Raw genomic sequence first — 22,874 nt, 5'->3', positions numbered from 1 at the left:
TCCGCCTGCGGGCAAGTCTCCGCCAGCAGCGGCAACGGTGCCGCTGCTGGCGGAGCGCTCCGCGAAGCCTGCGCGCGCTAATGTCAGCGCGCGCAGGCTTCGGCATGCCGGCAGAGGTCCGCGAAGCCTTGGCCGGACAGCTTTTGAAGGCAGGCGGGGGGAGCAAAGACTTTCGCCCCCGCCAGCCTTCAGAAGAGGTCCAGGACCTCTTCTGAAGGCTTGCGGGGGGCAAAAGTCTTTGTCCCCCCTGCCTGCCTTCCCAGGGGCTTTTAAATCGCCCCGGACAGCGGAGAAGTCCTCCGCTGTCCCGGGGCGATTTTAAAATGCTGCCCGCCAGCATTTTAAGATAGCCCCGCACAGCGGAGAAGTCCTCCGCTGTCCCGGGGTTTTTTAAAATGCTGGGGGTGGGAAGAAAAGCCCTTGTCCCCCCCCCCCAGCCTTCAGAAGAGGTCCGGGGACAGACTGTCCCCGGACCTGGTCTGAAGTCGGTTTCCCTAGGAACGCATTAATTGATTTTCAATGCATTCCTATGGGAAACCGTGCATCGCAAGACGAAAAAACCGCAAGACGAAGAGAATTGCGGAACGAATTAATTTCGTCTTGTGAGGCACCACTGTAATTGTCAGGAGCATCATACAGGAGCCATATGAAACAGCATCCTTTTTGCTTTTATGTCATTTGAGCAGAGCCAAGTATATATTTTTTTGCTTGTCTAAGAAAAAATGCTTTCTCTTCAACCCTCACTTACCTGCATATCAGGAAAGTTTCGGAATGTGCAAGTTGAAGCCATTGTATAGTAAGTACAGCTAGATCCATTGTGAAATTAAATGTTCCATTAAACATTTTTGCTTGTTTTTTTGCAAGGAAAAACTAATATTCCTGCTTCAGAAGGCAGTGATATTCAAGAAAAACTAGACATTAGATTAATTGCATGATTTCAATAAACATATGTAGTTTTAAATAGGAACTGCAAGGGGGAGTACTGTTGGAATTGTGACTATGGTGCATGGGGAAAGATTAGTCTCCTCCCATGAACTGGAGTTGTGAACCTGATTGGTGTCCCCCAGTGTCTATTTAAATTTAAATGGCTAGATATGTTAACTGCAATGACATCGTTAATTTCACATCTAGTTTGTCCATCAGATCATGTTCTTTAGTGTAGAAAAGTTGTTATAAAGCATGCAAGAGTATTCCTAATTTATTTGTCTGAAATTATGGAGGCTATGGAATTATGACATGTGACATATGAATGAATATATTGTTTTCTGTTGTTTATGAAAGTAACTGAATGCACATAATATAAAATCAGAAGAGTAAGCAGTTGCTTTTTTATGTATCAGTGGAAGCTACTGAAATGAGAATGTAGTGAGATGAAAGTGAAAAGATAAATATTCTCCCTGAGTGAAGTAACACTCTCCAGAAATAAATGTAGAATGCCAAATGCTGTTCTGGCTAATGACTTGTACTTTTCTCTGTTCTGTGTTTTTTAATGGTCACTTTTATGTGTTTGTTACTTAATAATAAAAATGATTTTTTTCCTTCTAAAAAACGTGTTTCTGACATCTGCAGTGCTCAGTGCTGCAGTATACATTGGTACCTCGGGCTAAGAACTTAATTCATTCTGGAGGTCTGTTCTTAACCTGAAACTGTTCTTAACCTGAGGTACCACTTTAGCTAATGGGGCCTCCCGCTGCCGCTGCGCTGCCGGAGCACAATTTCTGTTCTCATCCTGAAGCAAAGTTCTTAACCCTAGGTACTATTTCTGGGTTAGCAGAGTCTGTAACCTGAAGCGTCTGTAACCTGAGGTACCACTGTATCTGTGGATAGAACTGGGACTCAGGAACTTGCTGCAGTGGACTGGCAGTAAATGAGAGCCTTCTTGAGCCAAAAAGGATTTGCTTATATAAATGGATAATCAGATTAATCAGCCCATATTTGTGTACTACTATATGTGTTATATAGGCTTTATAGGGTAAGTGGTTTTAGCTAAGATTTATGAAAATAGAATTTAACCATGTTTCATCTCGTTTGGGCTTGGAAAGAGTATATAAAGTACCTAGCTGATCCAAGGTTCTTCTGATTCCATTTGGTCTTGAGACGCAGACAATCTTCCCTCCTTCCAACTCATTAAGTGCAGTATGATTATGCACTAATAAGCTATGATTATGATTGCTGTGTGGACTGTGATTATTTGAAAATCACACACTTGCTAAAGTGTTGTTTTGTAGATAGTATCACAATAGAGATTTACTTTTCTATTTTTGTAGAAAAGTTATAATATTTCAGGTGCCCAAGATAAGTTTGCTTCCACATCTCAGCCTGTTTTGTTTTTCAGCTGAGGCATTTCTTTTTCACTACTGTATTAGCAAGAAGTGGAATTAAAATGGAGGCTGCACAAGCACTTATAACGTACAATAGCAACAAAAAGATGTCAAATTTTGTCAAAATATATCCTATCACACTTGTAAAAAACATTTTTTCCCCTCCAGATGCTGAATAGAGATAACCTGGCCATAGTTACTCATGCATTGGTAACCTCTAAGCTTGACTATTATAACATGCCCATGAAGGTGGCCTGAAAATCGCAGGTAGCGCAAAATGCTATAGCAAGAATTCTGGAAGGAGCAAGCATATTATTCATTTCTTGAAACAGCTGCAGCAGTTGCAAATTGTTTCAGGGCCAAATTCAAGGTGCTCACTCTGATATTAAAAGCTCTAAACTTCCTGGCACCCAAATATCTGCAAGAACACCTTCTTCCATATCAGTCTGTCCATGCTTTGAGATCAGCATATGATGCCCTGTTGAATGTGGTGTTGGAGCCCAAAGATCAATCTTTTCATTGGTAGCTCTTTGCATGTTGAACTCCCTCTGTACTGAGGTGCATCTGGCTTCATCTCTTTATAGCTTTAGGCGAATGGTTAAGATACACTGTTTTTGGCAGCCTTTAGGAAAGGAGAAACCCGATCAGATAAAAGGATTATTGCTGCTACTGCTATTAGTAAACGGCTTTGTGAATTGTTATGAATTGTGCATTTTAAGAATTGTGTTGCGTTATCAATTTTATATGTTCTTTTTATCTTATTCAACAATAATTTTACAATCTTTGTCTTGGTTGATTATAGTTAATACAGTTTAAAAAATTGTCATCAAGGTTGTTATCCTAGCAATGTAGGCAGATAGCTGGGATAGCCCACACTTGAAATTTGCATCGCAAAAAATGGTCTCATGGGGCCTAATATGGACCAGGATAATAGCAGGAGGCAAAGTCTTAAAGCCCTCCCCCCCTACTAAGATCCCAACCCAGGTTAAGTCCCCTCACAGTGGCAATTTGAGGGAAACCCTGTACTCAAGGGCAGAAGTATAATTAAAGTCACATGTAATTTGTGCTTTAGACCAATTCCTGTTTTTAAGGTCCTAATTTGAACATAGTGAATAATTGTATCTAATTTGTGTAAGAGAAAAGCAGAGTTTCAGATATAACCATCCTCATTAATTTATGATAAACTCTCCCCCCAAACCCAGATCCATTTAAACTACCAATCAGAGTCCCATCCAGAGATAGTGGACTCTGCAAGTTAATTCTAAGTTGTGTGAAGGCAACTGCTATTATGTTAGTAGCACACGGTGCCAGTCACAATGCAATGGAAATTGGGACAGCTGTATCTACATCATTCATGTATTGGTGTTAGTTCACAAAACCCCATTTCCTGTGCAAGCCTTGCCCAGCTGTGGTTCTAGCAAGTGACCCCAAATCTTTTGAAGTGATTTCATGGAGGCTGTCTTATGTGAACAAGACTTCCCTGTTGTTTACCCTTCACAAGTGTATTTCATACTAAGTGATTATTAGGTAAAAGAGATAAAATACGTGACTGTAAAACTTATTTGATACTTACCAAAGGAGTGGAAGGAAGTTCAAGGCTTGGCTGAGCCTAAAATAACTTTATATTATACGTATGATTTGTAAAAACTTTGTATTATACTTATGATTTGTGGAGTGGATATCAAATGGGCAAGTTATGTAGTGGATTTTGTATATGTTTATATATGTAATATTAATAAAAATTTATCGGCACAAATGTATTTCATACTAAGACATGGAAGTGTGGATATTTTGCTTGAACAGCCTGTCCTGTGACAAATATGCTGCTTATACTGAAAGTGCTGATCAGAGCATTGTTATTGATGAATGTGAGTCTGACCTTGAATTGAATATCTTTTGTTGTAGGTTGATGTCGCAATTTCCATGAGCATTCTGTTTTCTGAGGCAGCTATCAGAAACCAGCTGGTCCAATGAGGGAATAATTTACTGAGATGACATAGTGAAGGAGGAAAGACAATGGTGCAGAAGAAGAGGAGCTGTCCTCGTTTACTTGATTACCTTGTGATTATTGGGGCCAGGTACAGTAGCAACCTAGATGGAATTTACACCCTTGTCACATATATATTCATAAACAAAAAAACCTTAGGTGGCCAGATGCAGCCCACAGGTTAGCCACCTCATACATGGAGTTGTGTTTTGGCCAGTGATGCCTAGTGAGGTGGAGTAGCTATGGGGGAGGGCATCCTACAGCTTTGCCAGTGAACATCCTTTGGAGGCATCTGAGGCAGTGGTGCATTCATGCAGCACTTGGTAGTGGATGGCCACAAGTGCCAGGTGTATGTTTGTGGTTGCGTGTGTGTGTGTGTATAGAGAGAGAGAGAGATAGAAATGCTAATTGAGGAGAGGGAAACAGAACACTGTTGTGCTCTTGTTTGAAAACACGTCCACCTGTGTGTACAGACCACACAGATAATACCTGCCACTTTAGAAGATGTTATCAAGCTCCTCTGACAATTGCCACTTCTCTCTTTGTGAAGGCAGGAGCCTCCTTTTGTCACTAGTCTCAACGTCCTTTCTTCTTGGTGTCAGTTTTCCCACCCAGCAAGCTGTGCACGCAGCTACTGCCCTACCTTCACACATTGCTTTTTGATTGGGTTGAGTACCTTGGCCACCCTGTCAGAGCCTCGCCAAGCACAAATTTGCTTTCATTTGTTCTTGATGCAGATCTTACTATTCATTGCCCTAATTACATTGCAACCCAGAGTCATGGTGCTTGCAGCTCCCACTTACAGAAATAGGCCCTCTCGTATTTCCACTGTTCAAATGTGTAACCAGTGTGGCGTTTCAGTATCAAGTAATTTTGCATTTGCTTTGCTTGTAGGCAACCAAGCAGTGATAGTGTGGCACAAACACCTGAACTACTGCGCTGCTACCCATTAGAAGATCACACTGATTTTCCACTTCCTCCTGATGTAGTGTTCTTCTGCCAGCCAGAGGGATGTTTAAGTGTGCGACAGAAACGGATGAGCCTGCGAGATGATAATTCTTTTGTCTTTACACTCACTGATAAAGATTCTGGTCTCACTCGCTATGGGATATGCGTCAACTTCTACCGTTCTTTCCAAAAGCGTGTGCCCAAGGAGAAGGGAGAAGGCGGTGGCAGACATCGTTCCCAAGATGGGCAGAAAGCACCCAAGTCTGGGGATACATCCACTACCCAAGAAGAGAGGGGTAATGAGAGTTCAGAGAGCGGTGGTTCTCTGCAACCACCGAGCACAGAGTCTGCGCCAGATGTTACTCGATCACCTCGTAGTAAACGTTCCGCAAAAGGCACCCACCGTTCTCGTAACAGCACCCTGACCTCACTTTGCATCATTAGTCACTATCCCTTTTTCTCTACTTTTCGTGAATGTCTGTATACCCTGAAGAAATTGGTGGACTGCTGCAGCGAGAGACTCTTGGGCAAGAAGCTTGGGATCCCTCGAGGCGTGCAGAGGTACATGAAGGGATGCAAACGTCCCTTTTAATACCATATCTAGATGATGCAGTTCATTTTCTGCTGTGGTTTGATGAAGCGTGCTTATTTTCCAAGAAAAAGGGAGTAGACACAGAATCACTGTTTTTTCATAAGGCACATGAGAGGACTTGCAGGCTGTACACAGGCCACAGAGTTAGTGCAAAGGAATAGTCACTGCAGGCATGAATGTATCATACCATGCTGTCCTTTTCCACACACACCCTACCTAGTGGTACTGCTTTCCTTCTGATAGTGTGCCAGAACTTGACACCCGTTGCAGAAGATATGTACTATGTGCTTACATATTTTAGCCAACCTAGGATGTCATATACCTCTTAGTGGGCCAAGTTCCCAGTTTGCATTTGTGCCTTAAGTTGAACCAATAATGTCTGTAATCAGCTCAGTTTTGTAGTTGTTCCCTATGTTCTAGTTACTTTGTGGTTTTGAAAGTGACTACTTCCCCGGCTCTTATATCTGCATGGTTGGATCAGCTTTAGTTAGTTTGGTAGGCTCTGCCGGGAGCATTGTTGCTTTGTCTCATGTTCTGTGCACAAATACATCATAAAAAGAGAACTAGGTACATGTAGTTGTAGCATTCTAATACAAAACTACACAGGAAAGCGAATTTGTGATTCCTTTTTAAAAAAACAATTTCTGTTCTCGGTAACTCTACACCCCTCATTTTATGCTGTTAAAACTCCTAGAGCCTTCTAAAAATATACATTATAGATTGACTATATGTGTGATACAGTGGAGGAATTATATGCTATATAAAACGCTTTAAATATCTTTGGGGACTATCAACCTGACTCTTCTGTTTTGCACAACAGTATAACAATTCCTGGGGTACTTGTTCGGAGTCAAAGAAGCATCTGATTTATTTGGAGTTTGATTGCTTTCTTATCTTACAATACAATACAATACAATACAATACAATACAATACAATACAATACAATACAATACAATACAAATGTAAGAATGTCATCATTCTGCAGTTTACTTGGTGGGCAACAGGTGGTTTTAGAGTGTGACAAGAAGCAGTGGGTTGGCAGGTCAGGAAATCTGTGGAGAGATATCCACTGCAGGGTGTGGCAGCCCAAAGCTCTGTAAGGGAGAGAGTGGGCGACTTTGGCAAGCATGGGTAGATGGGATTGTCGAGCAAACTGAGCAGGGCTAGAGTCTCTAGTAGTGACATAAGTGCAAAGATAGATCCATACATTGCAAGGAATTTTATACTTCCAACAAGATGCAATTAAAGCTCTGCCATACTTCTTTTCACCTAGGTCTGCGTTGTACAATAGCTCAAAGGTTATACTACAGTCAAATGGTATATGCATTTTGTTAACAAAATAAAATAATAGGACATGCGTATACCCCCTAGTCTGACTTCTTACGGAGGAATTCACATAGCCTGAGTATTTTGGCAGGTTTCTCAGTAGAACTACCAAGTATGTGTGTTTGGGGTTAATCTTGTTGCTTTTACACAGGGACACAATATGGCGGATTTTCACAGGTTCACTTCTAGTGGAGGAGAAATCCAGTGCATTGCTACATGATTTGCGTGAAATTGAGGCGTGGATTTACCGGCTGCTTCGCTCACCTGTGCCTGTTGCTGGCCAGAAGCGTGTGGATGTGGAAGTCTTACCCCATGAATTGCAGCCAGCCTTGACGTTTGCCCTTCCTGACCCATCCCGCTTCTCTCTGGTGGATTTCCCCCTGCACCTGCCCTTGGAGCTCTTAGGTGTGGATGCATGTTTGCAGGTGCTATCCTGTATTCTTCTGGAACATAAGGTGAGAGGGACATGTGTCAATATACTTGTAGACATTTCAGATGTAGAGGCTGCATTGTCTGTTCCTCAACATTTCAACAGAAACTTAACAAAGACCATGTGAAAGGACGAATGTATGTTTTTATCACAATGTTCAATTTCCTATTAACAGAAGCAATAAAGATTCTGAGGCTTCTGCATGAAATAGTATTTGATTAGGGAAAACTTTTTGCAGTATTAGAATACTTATCACATGAAGGCCCATGGGAAGAAGCCTAAGTAAGACCTTATTATCATGAGAAAATAATTGTGTGGATGTATTGACAAGAGTTTCCTTGGTTGCAGGTGGTGTTGCAGTCCCGGGACTATAATGCGCTCTCTATGTCTGTCATGGCATTTGTGGCTATGATCTACCCACTGGAGTACATGTTCCCAGTGATTCCACTCCTTCCTACCTGTATGGCTTCTGCAGAGCAGGTATGCCATCGTTTCAGTGAAGGATGTACCGCTGTGACACTGCTGAAACCTTTTATCAGGAGAATAGTCGAATTCTTCCTGGGTTTTGTCCTGTCTAAATTAAAATGCATATTTTTCAATGTGCCTGGCAACTACTGAGATGTTCCTACAAATCACAGTGAAGCTTAGTGATAGGAATAGAAATGGCAGACAGTGTAGAAAAGAGTAAACTTTACTTTGAGATGTTCCATATTATATCTGTGGTTATATGGTATATTTTTTTCCAAAGCTGTTGATGCCATATAGGCAATTTGGTCCACAGTTACTTTAGAAGATTGAAGGGTCATGTTACTCCTGCAGGAAACCTGTGATTCTAGAAGTGTAGTTCCTGTAAGAACCAATAATTGTAAAACAGGGAAAACAATTTCCAGCAACATTACTTGCTGCTGTTAAAGCTTTAGGCTTATTCTTTTACCTTTTACAAGAATGTAGAATGTTTGCAAAGGACATATTTCTTAGCAAGGCCTATTTTGTCAAATGTTTTCTTTTGCTGGTCTCCACAAAACTTATTTCCCCTGCATTTTTTTTTGTGCTGTTCCAAACACAATATCATTTTGATTGCCATTTTTACCACAGGCTGCCTTTTCAAGCACCAGTTTTTTTCCATTTATAATCTGGTCCTTTGATGAAAAGCTCATTTTCTACCTGTGCAAGGAGGCCTTCCCAAATTTAGATGTTTTCTCAGTGTTTGATAAATTCTTTTAAAAAATACTTATTTATGTGAATATATTGCTCTTACATGCACAGTGGTCTCCTATCCAGATTACTATTCAGATGTGCACCTGTTTTACCTCAGTAATGCTATAGCATCTATTGTTTTCACAGTAATTTACTGAGCCCAAAGTTTAATGAATTCTTGTAGCAACATTTGCTTATGCTTTTAAGTGTCGTCATCTCTCCAGTAGTTTGCTTTTAGTGATTGTGGGTGGATTGTTAGCAGAAAAGCTGTAAGGATTCAGATTTTTTCCTTATTAATATTTTCTGCCTGCTACAGCTGCTTCTGGCCCCAACACCCTATCTCATTGGAGTCCCAGCCAGCTTCTTTCTTTACAAACTAGACTTTAAAATGCCAGATGATGTATGGCTAGTTGATCTGGATACTAATAAGGTAGGTAACTCCTATTCATAAAACAGCATTTATATATAATTCCTCTTGATGGGGACTGTGTGGGTGTTTTGATTTTATTTCCTAATCCCACCTCCTTCTCTTAATTAACACAAAAGAGATGTTGCCTTGTGTGTTTATGTATTAAAGGGTTTTAACAGCTGCTCGTTTTTTAAATTGCAGTTTTGCTTGAAGTTGTTTTGTAATAACCTACTGAAATGGTTCTGGTTAGGCTTTTAAGTCACTGTCCTTTGTAACTGTTTGATTACTGATTTTTAATATATTTTATATTGTCTTATGTAGGCCGCATTGGGCATGCAAGACCCTAAAAGACAGCTTAAAAACACATTTATAATTTAGCAAATACACATTTCGGATAGCCACACCCATAGAGCCTTTGTTAAATGTTTCTTGATGTGCAAGACAAATTGAAATATGTTTATTGGTTTAATATATTTATAGGGCTTTTATGTTAAAACAATATTTAAAAGAACAATTTAAAATTATAATTAAATGGTGATTGTTTCTGACACTTAAAAAAATATTCCATTGAAAGGGCAAGGAAAAGTTTTCTAAAACAACTGTTACCAAGGAGCAAAGTGACATAATTAGGTCACATTTTAATTTGTTGACAGATTAGAAAACCAAATCATCTGCTTGACAGTTCTGAATTCATCTTGGAGCACAGCCAATAATGCATAAGCAATAGGAAAAATTAGATCCACTTCAAGGTTCCTGCCCCTATTTCTGTCTTGTTTCCAAGAAGTCATAAAAGATTGTCCACTCCAAGACTTTTTGTAAACGCAATTTTCTCTATAAATTTTTATTCCAGGTGATTGTTCCAACAAATGCTGAGTCATTACCTGTTTTGCCGGAACCAGAATCTTTAGAATTGAAAAAGCACTTAAAGCAGGTATGTAAGGATTCTAGTGAATGTGGCTGGGAGAATTTCCACTACTAGTATATTAGATAACTAAGGATGCTGTCACAGTTTGCAGCATCATAATGGGACAACTTATTACTAAAGTTCAGACTCAAAGTGGACTCTCTAATATAAATATGACTATTTCAACTTCTATGAAGAAACATTTCTAAATTATGAGAAATGTGGTTAAAGAGAGTTATATCAGGTAGCTGATAGTGGGTACATTAGTGATACTTCATTCAATGCAGGAAATTCTGCTGTCCAATGGGACTTCTGTAGCTCTGTGCCATGAATAAAAAAATATCTTTGCAATGGCTCCTTTGGAACACAGTCAGTCTTGGTTAGAGGATGACTAGGGAAAGCCGGTGTGTGTTTAGATGCAGTTTCTGTCCAATTATACTATTGAACAAATGTCCAGAAAGTATCCTTTCCCTTGAGGAGACACTTTGATCCCCCCCCCCAGTTCATTCTCTTTTAAGTGGCACAAAGTAGAAGTTGTAGTCTTGTTTTCAAAGCACATTGTAAATTTCCCCTAATAACAAAAAATTGCCTTTCTATATTAATTTAAGGTTCACTTATTTTTTAATTTGACTTGGCTTGTGAAACTGCAGGACCTTCCATTTACATTTTTCAGCTGTTTTTCTTGAACAATAATCTTCTCGTGGCATGCTATTTACAATTTGATCCAAAGCCTTTCTTACTTTTCTGTCCTCTGTTTCTGTTTCTACTTTAGAGAAGCTCACATAAAAATGCCTAGGAGCCTCTAGAGATAAAAAAGTAAGAAAGGCTTTGGATCAGATTTGTAAATAGCTAAAAGCCTTAACCAGTGCTTTTTTCTAAAAAAATGTTTAGGGGTGCTCTCATTTTCCTACTTATATTGAAATTCTGCCCCTCAATGAGGCCAAACTTAGATTCACAAAATGTTTAGGGGTATCCGTACCCCTGCATACCCCCTGAAAAAAGCACTGGCCTTAACACTTGGCACAAGGAACAACTGTATATTAAGCTGAAATATTGTTGAGTCCCATCTTTCAGGATGCCGTTGTGCCACATTGTGAACTGTCAAGCTTGTTAAAAAAAAAAAGTTCTGATTTAGTAACATTTTTGAATTTGTTCCAAAATTCTGTTAGATTTGCCTTTCTACCTGTTCAGATTCTTTACAATCCTATGCTACACATGTTTATGCAGAAGTAAGTCCTGCTGTATTTAATAGTAGGATTTACTCCTAGGCAAGTATGTAGTTTAGAATTATGAAAGCAAGCCTCAGGCTTGTGGCCTCTCCTCTGGTGTGACTTTCAGGCGGAAAACTGAAGGTTCTGCTTCTGTTGTAGATCCACCAGAGTTTAGTGGGTTGTCCAATCCCTAAGCTATGGTTCATTGTAACTACAATTAATTGAAACAAGCCAGCTTCCTAAACCGGTATGAATTTGGCTTGTTTCAGCTGATCATAGTTAAAATGAGCCACACATTCTCCAGGTTTGAATGGCACAGTAAGCCGCAGTTAATCTAACATGGAAGGGAAAGCTTCTGAACTCCTTGAAGCCCTGACAGAAGGAAAAGGGGGAACATGTGAGTCTAACACCGAACTATGATTTAGTGTTACATCCAAACCAGGTCACTTTGTTATGTTTTGGGATCCTGGGTGAGAGTCAACTAATCGCTTCTGTCAGCAGAAGCCCTGTGCAAGGACCTCTGCTTGCACAACAGGGCTTCCCCCAGTTGGCTCTGAGGGATTGGGAGACACCCCCCCCCCAGACAAAAAACCACCAGTGTGTTTTCATATGAGCATTTTGGTGTGGTCATGAAACATTGAAATCAGCAGGTGTTATTACTGTGTATTGTTAACTCATTTCCGTGTATTTGAAGCTGTGGTAGGCTGTGGTTTATCTCATCCTTAATCAACCCCCATTTAAAACCTGCGGTATTGTAAGATAATCATACACATCAGAGCTTCATGGCATATTGTGCACTACATAAAATGATTCATCATTACATTTAAAATGGTCATCTAAACCAGTACTTAATATCTACAAACAAATCTGCTTTCCCGCATGATACACCCTTTAGAATCTCTGGGCTTTCAGTTGTCTTGCCTTCCCCTTTCTTAATGATCATTTTCTCCATTTTCATATTGCTGCCTATGAGGCCCATATTTGTTCTCTTTCTCTAATCCTGTGAAGCTATTTATTGGTTTTAGTCAGATTGAATGAGTCTGTCAAAATAGGTTTTATGATTTTATTTCTGTTCTTTCCCCCACACCTCCTTGCATGCTGCATGCAGTATTTAAAGGTAAAGTGTTAAGACTAGCAGTACAAAAGCTGCTGTTTCTGACTCCCATAGAAGAGCAGAACTACACATTTAACCGTTTGTGATTTCCTGTGTAACCTGTTGCAGTGAACAGCCATTGACCCTTACAGTAGAATCCCCAGCCGCTCGTTCAGAATCTGTTTGCTTTTCTCTCTCCACAGTTTAGGGGCTATTCAGCAAAACTCCCACACATTTGAGCAGTGTGAAGTGAATTAACAAAAGAATAATAACCATTCCTTTCATTCTATGATGCAAGACACAAAACCTTACTATCCACAGGGTAAAGCAAAGGAAATGTGGGTGACATTGTGAAGGTGACTGCCTTGTGACAAAACATAGTTATGGTAGTGGGAAATATTGGCGCAACAGTATTATGCATGCATAAATACTTAACAAATATATACGGGCTTATTATTGCCCTTTCAGATCAGTGTCATTATAAATATTTATATTGAAAACAGCTGGCTAGTAGTCTGTTTAAAAAAAGTGTATGCAAGCAGATGTGTGGGGTGAAAGCAGTCTGGCCTTGCTCAGGAACTGTGACTGTTTATGATCCCTTTTTATTTCCTTTCTCATCTGTGGTATTAGTAGTAATAGTTTTTTCTCCATCTGTCTCTCTGTGATCATGTGTTCGTCTTGCCTCTGATTGTCCGCTGGTGTTGTCATGTGATCTTCCATCTTGCCTCCAGTGTCTGGTTAGCATGACTGCAATCACTCAGAAACAGCTGCTCACGCCTGACAAAAAGGTGTCTTTATTTTACTCTTTTCTGCCTCAAGTTTCCATTGGATTATTTTTTAACCTGTTTTGATTTATTTGCTTTGGGGGGGTGGGGAAATGAACTTTACGGAAGGACAAGGAGGTTGAGAGAGAGAGGCAGACATTGAGAAAAACGGGGAGGATTAGGTAAAAAAAAAAAAGGTAAGGTAAAGGACCCCTGGATAGTTAAGTCCAGTCAAAGGCAACTATGGGATGTGGCACTCATCTCACTTTTCAGGCCGAGGGGAAAGGCACAAGGTTTGTAGGATGGCCACAACTGTTAAGAAGTGGAGGACGAGGCAAAATTAGATTGATGAGATTGTGTACTACGTGCGGAAGTGAAAACTTTAACTCTTATATGCTTCATGTTCTGGGTGATGTTGTCAGACCATGAGATGTTAGTTCTGTGAAAATACTAGCTTTGCCATGTGAGCTGCAGAAGACTGTAGGGTTTAAAACAGGGCACTGTCCTAGAAATCTGAGCTTCCCTGACTAGCAGTTATGAGAAAGGGGACAGTGACCCTGCACCTTTATTTGGATTGAAAAGATAGTTTTTAAATTGATGGAGTTGGGATCTCAGTGCAGAGAATAATACTGAGTGGATTGTTATGAAGGGTGGCCTACAAATATCTTAAATAAATAAAATTATCACAGGGTGGTTTACAATGCAATTAAAAATCCAAAAAAAGTAATAAAATATGCACGAAGGCAATAATCATGAAAAAACAGCAGTGGATATTTGTAAAACAACCAGTACTTAACAAATGTGAAATTATTAATATACCTTGGGGCATAACCCTGTGCCTACAGGATAACAAAGTGAACTCCAGGTGCCTTCTTTCGGGAAAGGTGTTTTACAACTGGAATACTACAGGTGGAAAAAAGTCCTTTTTTGTGCCACTATCTGCCTTATCTCTGGTGTTTGGGGTACTCTGTGGAGTGCCTCAGTTTATTAATTTTTAACACACCCATCTTCTGGTTTTATACAGTTGAGCTACTGAAAGGGTGGATTTCACCTTCCTCATGTTAGTTTCCAGTATATTTGGGGGGGGGGGATATATTTATAAATCTTGTTTTACTCACCTGCCCTCCTCCTAATACTAGTTAGCCTGGGGGATTTTAAGTTGCTTTGGGTTGCTTTGGGCAAGATAAAGTGACTAAATTAGTCAACCAATAAGTCATTAGATTTACCATTCAGCATTCTAAATTTGTTATGTAAAATGGTTGTAAGGTCCTCTCTTTTTCTCTGCTTGGAGCAGCCAAAGGTTAGTCAAAGAGTGCTTAAAAGTTTACTGATCTGCTGAAAGAGGTGTATTTTGATTCTGGGGAACTAGAACATTGCACTTGGGTTGTGTTTGTCCATGAGTTTAAGCAGTTTTGACAATGCCGTTCTTATTTATTACCCTTGTGACCTATTGCCCTTCAGGCTTTGGCTAGCATGAGCTTGAATACCCAGCCTATTCTTAACCTAGAGAAGTTTCATGAAAGCCAGGAGATCCCACTGCTTACGGGGAAATCTCAGAATGACATGCAGTCCACACCTTCTACAGAGTTCAACCCCCTGATCTATGGCAATGATGTAGACTCTGTGGATGTGGCCACTCGGTGAGTCTGAGCAATGTATTTTTGTTAAATTTCCAAATACAGTGGAAGGTCTCTGCTCTGTCCTGCAGAAAATGTTAACTGAAATGCTGTGGCTTTCCAGTAAAAAAGCAAATGCTTTTTCATTGACTTTTTCATGAACATTTATTGTTATAAACTAGAACACACTCCATGTGAGCTACCATCAGTTTTTAACAATATTTTCTACTGCTTAGGCTGCATAAGACTAGAGGATGAGATTCTCTTGTGTATATACGGATTCCACACAGTCCATTACAGTGGTCAGCCAGTGTGATGCCCTCCAGATATATTTTGGACAACGACTAACATTGGCCCAAGCCCAGCACGATCAGTGGGTCATGGATTATGAAAGTTGTGGTTTACGCCATTTGGAGAGCATCCTGTTGGCCATTCCTAGTCTTTTGTTTTGAGATATATATTCTGTTAAATCTGACTATGTTTTCTGATTGAAAATTTAAAATAGAAAAAAAAAATGTAGAGGTAACCATTGAGTAGGTTCATACAGAGTTCTATAGCTCATTGTCCTCTTTATGCTGAGGACAAGCAGCTTCATTTCTCCTTTTCTTCTTCTGCAGGCGAGACAGTGAATGTACCGAGTCACTGTTAGATTGTAGTATTGTATGATTGAATCTTCTGTGGGGGGTTACGTTCCAGAAATGACATGTACATGGAAAAATGCATATACCCTTGGAATCACACCTGTGTGGTTGTCTTTCTTTTCAAGGAAGGCATAGAGCTTCTAAGCTCTCAGACTTGCTTAGTGGGCTCTGGGATGCTCCTGTGACATATTGTGGGACTATCCAAGTTTCCACAAGATCTCTCAGGAGTGTTCCAGAGCACAGTTAGCAGGTCTGAGAGCTTAAAAGTTCTTTTCATGTTGGGAAAACCCAAAGCAAAAGGAACTTCGAAGCTCTCTGCCTTGTGAGCAATCAATTTGCGGGATTTCGACCAGCCAGATTTCAACTGTGTGAAGTTGAAACATAATCCAACAAGACTGAGATACGGTTAGTGGATGGTTCTTCTATCCCGCTTCAATGTCCAGCCTGCTCTAGAAGGGGTCACACTACCTCTGAAAGAGTGGGATCATAGTTTGGGACTTCTCCTGGTTCCATTACTTCTGCCACTTGAGACTTCGGTGGTGTGGAGTGCCTTCTATTGGCTTAGGCTGTTTGGCCCAACTACTGTAAAAGAGATTATTTGCCTTCAGACTTGATAATGGAACTCAATATCATCTTTGTACCCTAGGCTTGCTGGAAAGAAAGTGAGAATAGAAGCCAAATATATTTTTCTTTGGTCACAGCACAATAGGGGCACTGGTGTTTCTTTTATTTCCATAGGGCATATTTTGTCTTGAGGCCGCAGTTGATATTAGCTATGAATGGGTGAACTTATTCCACTGTCCTTCCCTTACTAGAGGCAAATGTAGAATTTTCATGATATGTGAATGTACTGTGTCCTTCAGACTTGTCATGTTGAATATATTACCAACCTTTTGGATTTTTTTAGGGTTGCCATGGTGAGATTCTTCAATTCACCAAATGTTTTACAAGGATTCCAGATGCATACTCGCACACTTCGCCTCTTCCCCCGGCCTGTGGTTGCATTTCAGGCCAATTCGTTCTTAGCCTCAAGACCAAAACAGACACCTTTTGCAGATAAATTGTCGAAGACGCAGGCAGTGGAATACTTTGGGGAATGGTCACTCAACCCAACTAATTATGCTTTCCAAAGAATCCACAACAGTAAGTCTTGGCCTTGTGTTTACTGCTACCTCTTGATTAATGCTGAATCTTCTAATACAAAAGTAGTGTCAGGAAATAGTGTCTCCTGCATCCTATCTGACCATCTTGGCTGTGAGACCTGGAAGACTTACCCCTTGCCTTGCAGGCCTTTTTCCACCTGACCTAGAAGGGTAGGGCCCTAACTGACTCCAGCTACAAAAAGCTGAGGCTGCTGAACTGATTCTTGGGCTGGTGTGTTTGGGTTGGGGACTGTTGCTGTTTTTTGTATCTTAATTCAGATGTGTAGAATTGTTGTGGTTTATATTTGGTTGTGTATTTTTTATTGTTTTATTTATTGCTCATGACTGCTTTTGTTGTGTTGTAGTTATGTATTTTTTCATGCTGTAAGCCACCTTGAGCATGGTTTGAACTGTGGAAAGTTGGCATACAAATAAAATTATGCATGTATCTGTTCTATGGAGGGACAGTTCTACATTCAGTTTAATTTCAAACCCCATTAAGCAAATATCTTTCTATGGACTGATGTTTTGCCTACCATTTACAATATAATTTCTGTAGGGCAGCTGCAGCCCCACTTGATTGAGATTTTGGGGGATGACATCATGGAAATAACTTCATTTTTCTTACTATTTCTACAGACATGTTTGACCCTGCTCTGATTGGTGATAAGCCAAAGTGGTATGCTCATCAGTTGCAGCCAATTCATTACCGTGTCTATGACAGCAATTCTCAACTAGCTGAAGCACTGAGTGTCCCAATAGAGAGAGAAACAGATTCTGAACCGACTGATGATAGGTTAGTGGGTAGAGCAACTTTATGTAGCTGGTTCTAAGTGGCCTTTGTTTTTCTGTTTTTTTTCCATTTTCCCCTGAAAAATTTCAATACTGCTTCCAGCACTCGTTTCCAAAGCAGTTTAACAGATAATCTGACAAAACATTAACAATGCAAGATAAAAAAAATACAGTCAAATCAGAAGTTCAGGGTATCATATAATCCAAATCTAAAGGTTCTGAAAAGCACTTTTAAAAGACTGGCAGAAGAAAAAGGGTTTTGGCTAGTGTTGAAAATATAACATGTAGGCGCCAGTCTCTGTTGCTGCAGTATGCTACTCATAACACCTCCTTATTAACCTTCCATCTTCTGCACCCTTTAAAAATGCTTCTGGTAGAGTAAAAATCAGTTGTCCCCTTTCTTTTTAAAAATTATATTTCCAAACACAGAGTTATACAGTATATATGATGACCTACTACTTAAGAGAAGCTGTTCATTTAACAAAACCTATGCCACCATAGCCTTGCAGTATAAAATATTCCATTTAGTTGCTTCTCTTTCTATTGCTGGTCTGTTCTCATTCTCTATTGCTTTATATTTTTCTTTCCTTTTTTGCCACTTCTAATTCTTTCTCACCCTTTCCCCCTTAAAATAGTGGCAGTGACAGTGTGGATTATGATGACTCCAGCTCTTCATATTCATCCCTTGGTGATTTTGTTAGTGAAATGATGAAGTGTGACATCAACGGTGACACTCCAAGTGAGTAACTTTGAGTTAATAATTTAATTAGCTCCACGTGCATGCTTTGGTCTGTTTTAATTGCTTTGAGAGAGAAAGAACCTAAGATAATTGTGAATGACTTGGGAAGATATGTTGTGTTTAGGTAAACAGGTATATTTACTTTTCACATCTTGTGCCACCCAGCCAAAAGTTTTACTGTTTACTATAATCATATCACTCTTGAAGACTGTAGAGGAGAGTATTCAGTACAGTATAGGTAAAAGCTGATTGGCTGCTTTTTTTGGTTAAATATACATATTCTTGCCTGGTCAGGGATCTTCAGTTGTGACTAGAATTTCAATCAGTTTATTACAGTCATAGACCAGCAGCGTTGTGACTAGAATGTCATTTGCAGCTAGAATGGGCTTTTTCAGTGGTGGCTCTCTGCTTTTGGTATGATCTCTTCAAGTAGGCTCGTCTGGCATCTTCATTGCATATCTTTAGGCACCAGGCAAAAACATTCCTCTTCTCCCAGGCTTTTGGCTAATTGTACAATCTATGGCCTTTTAAATAGTGGGGTGCTGGTGGTATTGTTTTTTACTATGTTATGCATTTTTGTATTTTTATATTGTAAACAGCTTTGTGACAGGCAGTGTGAAGGGCAGTATAGAAATATTTTTTAAAAGCCATACTGGAGAAAATCTGGCTTTTGTTTTATTGAGGTTTCTGGTCAGTACTTACATTGTAAATTTCATATTTTCTCATCAAGTAAATGGACGTGGACACTACTTCCCTTTATTTTTTACATTTTAAAGCTGGAGTGGTTGACTCATGACCCAGGCACATGATGATGTGGTCCCCGAGCATTTTTTCCTGTCCCCCAACTCAGACCCCACTAGTTTTTTGCAAGGGTGGCAAAAAAAGTAGAACATAGTGCTGGGATGCCCTGTGGCCACTGCCCTAATGTGGATGCAAATAGCTCCCTTCGCACTCATCAGATCAATCATATGATAAGCAAGGAGGCCTGTGTATGAGAGTGTAGGTGGCCACATCCACATCTGGCCGCTTTCACCATTGGCATATGGCCCCTAGAGAGTTGGACAAGGGTGAATGCTGCCTACAGGCAAAAAAAATTGTTAGCTACCCCTATAGTAAAGAATTATAAAGCTACATTTTGAATAGCTTGCATATTTTGCTGTTTAGAGTTAGATTTTGATCCAGTTTTCAAATGGCAAATTCGCAAATATGAAAGTTCCCAGCTGCTCCCCACCACTGGTTCCTACTGCCACCTTGCTTTGTAGGCTAAGTCATGGTTTGGCATAGAGTTATGCCTTATCTGGGACCATGGCTTTTCTTGCTCCGGACAAACCACAACCTGTAACTAAAGTTTGGTATTGGTCTACTGCTCATGGTTTGTCTGAAGGAGACGAACCATGAGCCTAGATTCAGATGTAATGTGAAGCCGTACCATCACTTAGCCTAGGCAGCATGGCGGCAGCAGGATCAGGGAGGAGGACATGCTAAGCCATGGTTTGCCTTAGTGTTACATGCAGACTGGGCCTTTGTGATTTTTGTTGACCATATGAACTTATGTGTATAATATCTATTTACAGATGTGGATCCTCTAACCCATGCAGCTCTGGGTGATGCAAGTGAAGTGGAATTTGATGACTTCCAGGAGTACTCGGGTGATATGGATGAACAAGCCCCTGATAGTGAAAACTCCCAAGACAACAATCAGCCTCGGTCAAGTTCAAGCACTACAGCCAGCAGCAGCCCCAGCACTGTCATCCATGGAGTGAATCATGTGTGTAATGGGGCTTATTGTATAAGTAAGGGAGGCAAGAGATACAGGAATGATAGGAAGGACCCTGAAGATGATTGGAGTTTTACTACTTTGGTCTTCATCAAAGGCTGGATTTGTTTGGGGCATTTGTTCCCTCATGAACCACTTCTTATCAGCCTGAGGCGAAGACTGAGGCATAAAGCTCCTTGAAGCTTTGAGATGGAAAGGATTTCTTAGCTGCTTTGGACTTCTTTTTGGAAGATACATGGAGAATGAATAATTAAAAAAACTCTTGTCATTTTGTGTTCTTAATATTTATTGGTCTGATATGCACATCACAGTAAACCATGGTTATTAGTTTACAATGAATGGACCTCTCTGGGCTCTTTTGTTCTCCCTGGTAGTACATGGAGGAAACAAACTATGATCCATAACACTAAGCCAAGGATTGTGCTTTCTCCCCTTCTTAGTTCTTGTGGGGAGAAGCAAACTGGGCATTATTGGCTCATGTATGGGAAGCCATGGTTTATGACTTACCGTGATGTGAAAACATGGCCAATGTGACTAGAGAAAAGTAGACGACAGTGAATTTATGTCACTATTATGTATTTGAGATCTGTCACAATTACGTATTTGATATAAAACTATGGTGAACTGCAGTCATATGGTTCATTCCTCACCAATAAAAGACAGGTGCTCACATATTCATATTCTCCAAGCCAATAGGAATGCTTAAAACAATTAAAATCTGAGAGTGGGGAAGTAGACTGGTTATGATATATAATTATTGGATTTTTTGTGAAATAAGTATTATACATAGATATGTATGGAAGCCCTGTGAACAACACTGTACCTTGGATGGATTTTTTCAAGTGAGCAGCCATGTTTCTTTAGAGGTAGTGATGAGCTAGTACAGTGATGAAATCATGAGACAATATTTGAGACAATTTAAGAAGTGTTAGAAAATGGATGAACATTTAATATTAATACAATTTATTATATAGAAAACAGTTGGTCTAATGCAGCAAATAAATTGTGAAATGTTAGACATGGGAGACAAAATTGCAGGGAGATGATGTAAGCTCATTTAGTATAGGCAATGTTAGAAATAAAGATAACAATTGGCCTTCAGAATCTTAGGGCCCTCTTGGGCCTGACACTAGGTGTTAGGTGGATATGTATTTGTAGACAAATTGGATTTTTGTTTGTTTTACAAAGGAGTCTGCTGATTCAGCAGAGATGGAGGAGAAGATGGTAGCTGGATTTTCAAATCACCTCCCCAGTTTGCCTTTACAACCAAGTTTTCCCAAAATGAGTCTTGAACGTCGTGATAGTGAGAATCCAGCAAACAGTTTGAGTTCCGTGGATGGAATGGTGAAGAAAAGAGAGTATGATAACCCATACTTTGAACCACAGTATGGGTTCCCAGCAGAGGAAGAAGAGGATGACCAGGAAGAAAGCTATACACCGAAGTTCAACCAGAACCTCAATGGCAATCGGTGAGATATCACTAAATTCAGGACTCCATGAAGGCCACACTGGAATTTTACTAATCTTGTTACTTTGTGCTTAGTACCATGCGTTATCCTCCGAAAATCCCCCTGCAGTTCAGATATCTTCTAATGATTTTCTTAGGTCTTTATCGTATTCCCTCAGACCTAGAGGGATATATATTAAACACGTCAGCATTTCAGGACCCACAGTATCAAGGAAGCATCTTTTCTCTGGTGCAGTCCTGCACCACTTGGGGGAACACATGAAGGAAGGATCTATGTGGGTTTCCCCCATGTGACAGCCAGCTGGTATGGACAATGACAACTTGGAGGGAAAAGTCTCATGATTTGGCCACATAGTTACAGTATTCACAACCACATATGTAGCAGCTTGGGACCACAGCACTTTGATGAGTCCCTGTATTGAGTGGGACATATAATTACTTGGGGAAGAGGCCTGTAATTATTCTCCTGGAAGTATTCCAATATGTTTTCTGTTTTGGTAGATGGCTGGTACTTGGAATCTGCAGAAGATTACTTCTCTGTTGCCTTTGTTTTCATACTTGCTCTATTCTAAAATAGGCATCAGTTGACATGGCAACTGCCAAACCCACACCACAGCTAAATCAGCTGTTTGTGTTACTGATATGAGATGGGTCCCAACAAACTTTGAGTTGCAGGATACATAACGATTCCAACAATGTAACCGTTGTCTTTTCTTTTATAGGCCTCTGCAGCCTCTGCGCCCCAACAGCTTAAAGCTAGGCAACGAGTCTGATGCGGAATCGGATTCCCATGCCAGTTCCCCAAATTCTACAATATCCAACAACAGCAGTGAAGGTTTTGGGGGCATTATGTCCTTTGCCAGTATGTATAATTGTTTCTTATTTGCAAATTTGAACAGCAGGTGGGAAGAAAGTGGGGAAGAGACCCACAGAAAGAAGAATACTTAATGGAAATAAAGTATTTGACCCAAAGGCACCAGCCCTGTGAAAGTCATTGGCTATTGCTTAATACATGACATTCATCTACTGCTTGCATCTTTTGCAAAAGCAGAAGGGAAGGGAAGCAACAGGAGTCTTGGCTTAGTAGAGAAGAATAGGAACTGGGTTTGGTTAAATTTTAGCACTAGGGAGTAGACCTTGGAATTGGGAGCTGGAAATTAGTCTGTGTAGCTCAGAGAACAACGTTGGTGTGCTTGGTGCCAAATTGAATGAAGGAAGTGTACTAATCAGTACTAATAGTCACTTACTCAGTACTAATAGTATGCTATGTCCTCTGTGACCCTTAATATTTACATTTTGCTTCCTCTTTCACAATTGCTGAGGTTTGCAGGTATAATAAACCACATGCAAAGGCAATAGCAGGAACTGGTGAGAAGATGATGATGATGATTTTCATTTACATCTTGCCCTTCCTTCTCAGGGTGGTGCACAACATAAAAAATACAGTGCTCAGGGTGGTGCACAACATAAAAAATACAGTGGATAATTAAAAATAGTATAACAAAGCAGCATGATA

The 22,874-nt window shown here is 40.1% G+C and overlaps 1 protein-coding gene across 49 annotated transcripts in view; it reads left to right on the top strand.

The window, feature by feature from the left end:
* MADD (MAP kinase activating death domain) overlaps positions 1-22,874 on the top strand; it is an 83,312-nt gene that overhangs the window by 15,422 nt on the left and 45,016 nt on the right. For 29 of the 49 annotated variants that reach the window (XM_083459578.1, XM_083459577.1, XM_083459605.1 and 26 more), the window contains exons 2-14: positions 4,227-4,399; positions 5,203-5,817; positions 7,327-7,630; positions 7,954-8,085; positions 9,119-9,232; positions 10,062-10,142; positions 14,645-14,823; positions 16,348-16,583; positions 17,222-17,378; positions 18,010-18,113; positions 19,688-19,881; positions 21,079-21,359; positions 22,081-22,220. In XM_083459578.1, coding sequence (XP_083315704.1) covers positions 4,338-4,399; positions 5,203-5,817; positions 7,327-7,630; positions 7,954-8,085; positions 9,119-9,232; positions 10,062-10,142; positions 14,645-14,823; positions 16,348-16,583; positions 17,222-17,378; positions 18,010-18,113; positions 19,688-19,881; positions 21,079-21,359; positions 22,081-22,220 — 2,599 coding nt within the window. In that variant the 5' untranslated portion in view covers positions 4,227-4,337. Of the gene's footprint in view, positions 1-4,226; positions 4,400-5,202; positions 5,818-7,326; positions 7,631-7,953; positions 8,086-9,118; positions 9,233-10,061; positions 10,143-13,150; positions 13,208-14,644; positions 14,824-16,347; positions 16,584-17,221; positions 17,379-18,009; positions 18,114-19,687; positions 19,882-21,078; positions 21,360-22,080; positions 22,221-22,874 lie in introns of all 49 variants that reach the window. The other 20 variants (XM_083459575.1, XM_083459574.1, XM_083459567.1 and 17 more) reach the window with 1 other exon arrangement.

Source organism: Podarcis liolepis (assembly GCF_965112155.1).
Source record: "Podarcis liolepis genome assembly, chromosome: 1".
In the NCBI taxonomy this organism is placed as follows: domain Eukaryota; kingdom Metazoa; phylum Chordata; class Lepidosauria; order Squamata; family Lacertidae; genus Podarcis; species Podarcis liolepis.
Note: the sequence above shows the minus strand (reverse complement) of the source record. Positions and strands in the feature narration are given on the sequence as shown.